The sequence below is a fragment of the Barbus barbus genome, assembly GCF_936440315.1.
Source record: "Barbus barbus genome assembly, chromosome: 24".
In the NCBI taxonomy this organism is placed as follows: Eukaryota; Metazoa; Chordata; class Actinopteri; order Cypriniformes; family Cyprinidae; genus Barbus; species Barbus barbus.
This window is the reverse complement of record NC_136752.1, coordinates 11,942,774-11,950,877: the sequence shown is the minus strand read 5'-3', so window position 1 is coordinate 11,950,877 and position 8,104 is coordinate 11,942,774. Positions and strand designations below refer to the sequence as shown.

The 8,104-nt window shown below is 34.7% G+C and overlaps 1 protein-coding gene across 1 annotated transcript; it reads left to right on the top strand.

The window, feature by feature from the left end:
* The first annotated feature begins 3,749 nt into the window (after positions 1–3,749).
* LOC306844273 (transthyretin-like) lies at positions 3,750–7,671 on the top strand. Its single transcript, XM_079376274.1, has 4 exons — positions 3,750–3,838; positions 4,826–4,965; positions 6,672–6,807; positions 7,278–7,671. The coding sequence occupies exons 1-4, from the start codon at positions 3,755–3,757 to the stop codon at positions 7,383–7,385; spliced, it is 468 nt and encodes a 155-aa protein (XP_079232400.1). The 5' UTR covers positions 3,750–3,754; the 3' UTR covers positions 7,386–7,671.
* The last annotated feature ends 433 nt before the right edge of the window (positions 7,672–8,104 follow it).

Sequence of the window (8,104 nt, the reverse complement as noted above, 5' to 3'; positions counted from 1 at the left end):
AAGCTGTGATACCATTAAATTGATTTCTTTTTTATATGCGATGCTAAAACCTGAGTTACTAACACAAATAAAAAAGGAGAGAGAGGGCATCCTTGCCTAATGCCACAATGAATATCAAATCTTTGTGAGGTACCATGAGCAAGTTTGACAGAACTATTACATCCACTATACAATGTTTTAACTGCTTTCAAAAGCATATCTCCAAAACCAAACAATTTAATAACTGTTGACACGGTGACAGTTCTTTGGAAAAAGTCTTATAAAAATAGCCAGTTAGCCCATTGTTGCCTGGGGATTTGTTATTGTTTAATAAATGTATGCACTCTCTCAATGTCTATTTCTTTATCACAACTATTCTAAAAGTTCTGGTCTATTTTTTTGGTATCACTCACCAGGCTATTTAAAAAAGTATCAATGTTGGAAGTAGCTGATATGGGAGAATACAAGTTACTAAAAAAACTGAGCAACATATTTCGAAATAACTGAGGAATTATCTACTAATTTGTTGTTAATCATTAATTTTGAAATTGAGGCAAAATCACAGTTTCTTTTTTTGAGGCCAAAAAAATATTTTGTATTTTCTTCCCCCTTTTCTAACCATTTAAGTCTAGTTCTAATAAATGCTCCTCTTGCTTTATCCTAATAAATCTTATCTAATTCAATTTGCAATAAATCCAATTGTCAAACTCACAATTAGTCAAAGATTCCTTTCTCTTTTTACACAAATTAAAAATCTCTTCAATAATTGATTTTTCCTTAATATTTAGATTTTTTGTTTCCAATTGTCCTTGATTAATAAATGCAGTACTTATATAAAACTTAATTAATTCCCAATTCTTTCCATATCATTTTTCTAAATCTGCAATTGTTCTATATTTTTCAATAATATCTTTTTTTTTTTTCCTTTAAACATTCATTTTCAAGCAATTTATTATTTAATTTCCAATAGCTGCTATGTTTTTTGACTGATTGTTCTTGTACCATATTTATTTTTATAAATACTCCTTTATGATCTGTCATTATGCAAGGTTCTATTAAGAGGTTACATTATTTGTTAAATCATTAGACACTAACCAATAGTCGATACGAGAATGAAGAGATGAGTCCTTATTACTCCATGTATATTCTTCCCTTTCTGGATTCTTACATCACCACATATCAATAAGATCCAATCTTAAACATACATTATCCAGTTCACTAGAAGGGCCCGGTCTAGTTTAAGGAGGCCATCTATCAATGGTTTCATTAAACACAGTATTGAAATCTCCTCCCCAAATAACTTTAGCTGAATGATATAGGGAAATGAAATGCTGAATCTTAGATTCAATACATGAAAAAAGTATATTGTTGTTTACTTTGTTATTAGTGGCATAACAATTGACTACTACAAATTGTTCGTTATCCTTATCTAACACAAGCAATATCTATCTACCACAATCATCTTTTCCGTAGTTTAGTTTGCTGCCAAATGACAACCAAATCTCTTTTCCCCACTGATTTTCCAAAACACAGCATCTGAAGAACATGCGTGCGTTTCCTGAATTAAACAAAAATCTACACTTTTCCCTTTGCAATACAAAAATAAAGCTTTTCTCTTCAGGAGATCATGAATACCTCTGGCATTGATAGAAAATAAAGAAAGAGACATAATGTTCAATGATTACGTAAAGAACCACAAGAGTAAATATAATCCTAAACTTTAAACTTTACATAATGGGATTCTCACAAATATTAGGCAAAACTTTTCCACAGTTGCAAACATTAAGGAAAGCAAAGATTAAAGGGCATCTTGTTCCTATACCACCAGATTTAGAATCCAACAGCATACATTTCTTCTTTTCTTTCCCGAATAAAGATCAACCTATCTTACAAGATACCACCAATTGCAGATTGTAACAAGACGATCACAAGTCTATGTAGTTCCGTTGCCTTCTTCAGGACGAATCTCTTTAATCGACGAAGGCCCTCGCTCCACTGAAGTATCCATTTTTGCCTTCTTTCCTTGCTTTCTCCACAGTCGGCCAAAGACGATTCCTTGCTTCTATGTCGAAAGCAGTCAAGTCCTCCTTAAACTGCAGCCCCTTGGTGGTCAGATAAACCCTTGTTTTTAGAGTTTTTCCAGATTAAATCTCTGGCTGTACGAGAAACAAATCTCATGATCACCAGTCTTGGTTTCACTCTTCTGCCATCATCCGAAGTTTTAAGCCTGCCCAGTCGGTGTGCCACATCCAGACCGTCTGCTACCACCTGTTTGTTCGCGTCCGAAACCACCGCTTTGCATACTTCCATGACTCATTTTCACGTTTTCATTAGTTTGTTCGGACAGTCCATACAAACGCAGGCACCATCTGTTCCTGTTCATGAATTTTTGTGTTCATTTCCTTGACTTTTTTTTCCAGGAGAGCATTTGCATTTTTTAGCGCTTCGTTTTCTTTCTGCAGAACCATTACATCATCATGCACTGAGGTAAGAGATTTGCCCAAAGCTTCAATGTTGGAAGAATTCTCTTTAACCATTCTTTCATGCTGGTCGGATCGCTCATTGATTTTCTCCGAGAGAATTCGAATGATATTCTCCTGCACATCACTCAAAGAAAGTTCACTTTGTTTGGCCGAGGAGTCAACAACATTTTTTTTGTCTATTGGGAGGTTGATTTTTGCTTGGTGTGTTTGGGCAAGAATCACAACTTCCTCCGCTTTTTTACTTTACATGCATACGAGTGAGTTTCGTTAAAACTTCTCTTCTCTTTTATAGTATCGACCTCCATCTCTGCGCCAAGATCCTCAGCCATTTTTCTGAATTGTACAGTGACTGATGATGATTTCGTAATTCAATAGTATCTTGTTGTCAATATTTATTCCAACTCGGCAACTATAAGCAATCTATCAATAGTAGTTAGCAACTTTATGGAACTAGTATGCCCATTTGTGAGAAATACCCGATTTGTTTCTCAGCTTAGAGAACCACGACTTTCCACGGCGCCATCTTGGAGCTCCCAGTTAGAAAATTTGTCCAACTTGAACCGGCGCCGACACTACGTCACTGTCACGTGTGGCATCAAAGTACCGCGAGAGCGTTTCGAGAGCAGCCAGCTCACTCAGCCAAATTCACCACATGACAACAATGACGTGTGTTTCTAACATCTTCAAATCCAATACTGCTCATAAATTACTTTTCCTTTCCATGTTACTGTGCCTAAATAATGGAAGTTTTGCTTAAAAGAATGAAACAAAATGAGACTGAATGACTTCTGTATGACCTAACCATGGGCCTGTTATGAATTTGATAAGAATCTATTCGCAGGAAAAATAATTCTGCTGCCTTTAGCAATACAGCTAACATATGAAAATATGTGAAAAACAAGCGTGTACCTGCCTCTCAAGGGATAACTGTACACTTTCTTGGAACTGTGAATAATAGCTCAGACCCTCAAATTTGTGCTGCCCAGAAACATTTCACCAGTGAGCCTGAACTAAGTTCCTCAGAAAGTAAACAAGCAATGAATCAGATCTCTCACAGAGTGGAGGAGCTTTGGGAATGAACAATCATGAAATGCACAAATTCCAAGGACAGGAGCGTTATTTAATAAATACGGGAAAATGCCCTTGATTGTTTCCACTGGATAAACCAAATTGTATGAAGTTACTGATTCCCCTGTTTATTTACTGTGTCAACAGGGCACCGCAGTTACCCCCTTGAGTCACCTGATGACAGGGTCGGCAGCTGTATAAAGGGCATTTTGGGTTTTTATCTCATGCACTTGTGCTCTAACATGGCTAAAGCAGGTATTTGTGTGCTTCTTGTATCTCTCTTTGCCTGCTGTAGATCTGCACCAGTGGTAAGTTCAATTGCTTGTTGTATAGACTAGAGCTATATAAGAGGAACGTGTTTGCCAGGGCAATAAATTTGACAAAAGTAACCTATTCGAGGCTAAGAGCAAGTGCAATTGTTTGAATCCTCTGTATGTCATGAATAATATATATATATTTATATTATAGTATTATATTACATTATATGTATGGCAAATTTGTCCAATCACTATTTTTCTTCCCTCATTGGTATAGAAATGCTATCATGTATTTTTTTGTTTTGCTACTGAAGCAAATGGGAACACAAAATATATATATCTGTTGTAGTATATATTCACCACTATGAAAGTTAACCAATGACGGCTTCCACTTCTGAGAATCACAAAAACATGAATTATCTGCGAGATCACACCTGTCTTCCTATCAGCCGTAGGCTGTGCATACAACAAAAAAAGGCTGTAAAAAGGTGGTTTAGTTTCTCAATAATACGAAAATTATCCAATCAGAATTGCTTTCTGTTTGATTTTGCTTGTTCAGGTCTTTGGAGGAGTGAATTTTTTCTCTTACAGCACCTTTTAGTTATATTTAACTTGGCAGTGACACAAAATCTATGAAATGTATATGAAAGATAAAATGTCTCCTAAATTGGCCCCTTCTGGGTGAGACAAGGTACTTTCAGTTGTTGGACAGGCTAACATATGGGTCGCAATGTAATCTGCGTTCTGCCATACTACAAAGTCCTGCAGTAAACTCTGTACTGGGAAAACACACATATACACAGCTGTACGTCCAGGCGGTCACTGACCTAACAAACGACTCAGAGCTGATACAGTAGATGCTTTTCTCCAAAAGAAACTTACTAATAAGGAATAAAACAAAGCCATTCATCTAAAGATAAGATCATCTCAAGCACAAGGTTCTATTATCAGACCTAAATGAGATACAGAAAGACTAAGCACCATGTTTGGCCTGAACAAAACTTAGGAGCATTTCTATGCACATTGGCTGTGTTCCAGGCTTTTCATGGTGGTTCAGATGTTCTCTGCCCTCTGACAGTAAAGATCCTGGATGCTGTGAAAGGGACTCCCGCTGGAAATATACCTCTGGATGTCTATCGCCAAGATCAAGGTGGGACATGGGAAAAGATTGCCAGTGGGTAAGATCACATTAGCCGTCAAGCTCTATAAAGACTTTTGATGCAATAAATAATTATATTAAAAACATTAATTACATTTCAGGTTTTTCATCCGACCTAATTAGAACCCAGTGGATGATCCATAGTAATTCTGTATTAATGTTCATTCTGTTTGGGCTCAATTTGACCTCAGTAATGACAATTTTATTTATTTATTCATGCTACCAAGGGTCTTTGGGACAATACTGTTAAAAACAGTTCATGAAATATTTTCTAATAAATGTTATAAAGAATCAACTCGTTAATCATTTGTATGGATAAGTATTCTACGTCAATGATGTCAAATATTAACCTGATGCTTCAATGACAATATATACTGAACTGTTAAAAGGGGATAATGGTCTCTATCCAAAAAAATAAAAAATAAGTAAAATTGATAGTGGGGTTAGTATTGTTATCCAAAATCCTAAACCATAAAAACTACAAATAAATAAATAAATAATAACAATAATAGTAATAATAAATTACCCATTTTTGTTTATATATATATATATATATATACAGTTGAAGTCAAAACATTATATACACCTTTCAGAATCTGCATGTTAATTATTTACCAAAATAAGACGGCTCAAAATGCATGTTATTGTTTATTTAGTACTGACCTGAATAAGATTTTTCACATAAAATATGTTTACATATAGTCCACAAGAGAAAATAATAGTTGAATTTATAAATAGCTGTTCATGAGTCCTGAACAGTTAAAAAAAGCTTTCTTGTGTATTTGAACCCTTTCCAACAATGACTGTATGATTTTGAGATCCATCTTTTCACACTGATGCTCCAGAAGGAAAAGCCATGCATTAAGAGTTGGAGCGTGAAAACTTTTGAACAGAATGAAGGTGAATACATTTTTCTTGTTTTGCCTAAATATAATATTTTTTTTCATTTAGTACTGCCCTTCAGAAGCTACAGAAGATACATGTTTTCCAGAAGACAAATTAAGTTCAATTTACCTTCAAATTCGAAAAGTTTTCACGCCCCAGCTCTTAATGCATGGTTTTTCCTTCTGGAGCATCAGTGAGTGTTTGAACTTTCTTTAATAGTTGCATATGAGTCCCTCGGTTGTCCTTAGTGTGGAAAGATGAATCTCAAAATCATACAGTCATTGTTGGAAAGGGTTCAAATACACACAAATGCTGGAAAACCAAAGAATTTTTGGGACCTGAGGGATTTTTCAGATGAACAGCAGGCAGTTTAACTGTTCAGGACAAACAAGGGACTCATGAACAACTATCACTAAACAAACAAAATAAACACCGCTTTGGATCGTTCAGGTAACAACACAGTATTAAGAATCAAGTGTATGTAAACTTTTGAACAGGGTCATTTTTATAAATTCAACTATTATTTTCTCTTGTGGACTATATGTAAACATATTTTATGTGAAATATCTTATTCAGGTCAGTACTAAATAAACAATAACATGCATTTTGTATGATCCCTCTTATTTTGGTAAAATAATTAACATGCAGATTCTGAAAGGGGTATATAAAGTTTTGACTTCAACTCTATATATATATATATATATATATATATATATATATATATATATATATACATACACACACACACAGTTTCTTTTACAGCTCTGTTCTCTACATATTGTCATTTTACCTCTCTCCTGTCACTGTCATTATCATTAATGAGCTCTTCCTCTCACACAGGAAAGTGGACATGACTGGAGAGGTGCATAACTTGATCAGCGAGGAGGAGTTCACTCCTGGCATGTATCGGGTGGAGTTTAACACTAAAGCCTACTGGAAAGCGGAGGGTCGTACACCTTTTCACCATGTGGCCGATGTAAGTAATGCTTTGATGGCACTTCTATATTCATGAACATTTAATGGTTGCTAAGTGATGGGTTACTGTTGTCATCAAGGCACCTAAATCACAAGAATGCACATAGCCCCCTCATTATTAGAACTACTTTTTATATTATTTATAACACCAACCTACTAGATTTGCATAAGGGTGTTTTGCAGCAAATATGTGTATATTAATACCCCGAATGATTGTCTTGGATGTGAACCAAGAGCTATATTAACTGTGGGGAGGTAAATATTTAAGATCCTATATCTTGTTTTCTATAGACACACAGTAACGGACAGTTTTAGATAAGAGAACAGAGCATTCAAGGACAACACATGCATACATGCACAAACATACTGAGCACACAGGCACAGGCAACAGATACACATGTATGTAAAGACACTTTTATCTTCCCAATAAGCTTTGTGTTTCTCAGTGGCTCTTTGGTGTTTTTTTTGCAGGTGGTGTTTGAGGCTCATGCCGAGGGGCACCGTCATTACACTCTGGCTCTTCTTCTGAGCCCCTTCTCGTACACCACAACAGCTGTGGTCATCAAAGCACATGAGTGACAGCACACAACAACCTACAGAGAGAAATTACTTTACATCCAGGGTCCAACATTAAGTATTTGCCACACCTTGCAATGCCAGTTTGCTTGATAAAATTCACAATGTCCGGTCAAAAGTTTGGAAACATTACGATTTTTAAATGTTTTTTGAAAAAAAGTCTCTTTTGCTCACCAAAGCTGCATTTATGTGTTCAAAATACATTAAAAACACTAATATTGTGAATCTTATATCTCTCACTAGCCATGACATTTTTGCATTGTTTTTTAATAAAGGTAGTTTTCTTGTATTCTAAAAATCTGTTTTAAAATAATTGGTAACACTTTACTTACAGCCTTTAAATGCCATGCATTATAATAATAGTATTAATGCATTAATTATGCATTGTGATGCACCATATAATGCATTGTATAATCTCATAAATACATTATAATTGTGTATACAAATACACTTATCCATTTATTGTTACACATTTAGAAAGTATAATGGATTTAAACACGACAAACAAATCTTTAAACATTACAATGCAGTTTGCTTTTATTTATGAACTGATATAATGCATTACAACCTGCATTATACATAAAGGCTTTAAATCAAGTGTTACTAAATCATTTGTACAGTATATATATATATATATATATATATATATATATATATATATATATATATATATATATATATATATATAAGACATTTAAATCACACACATCAATCACATCATC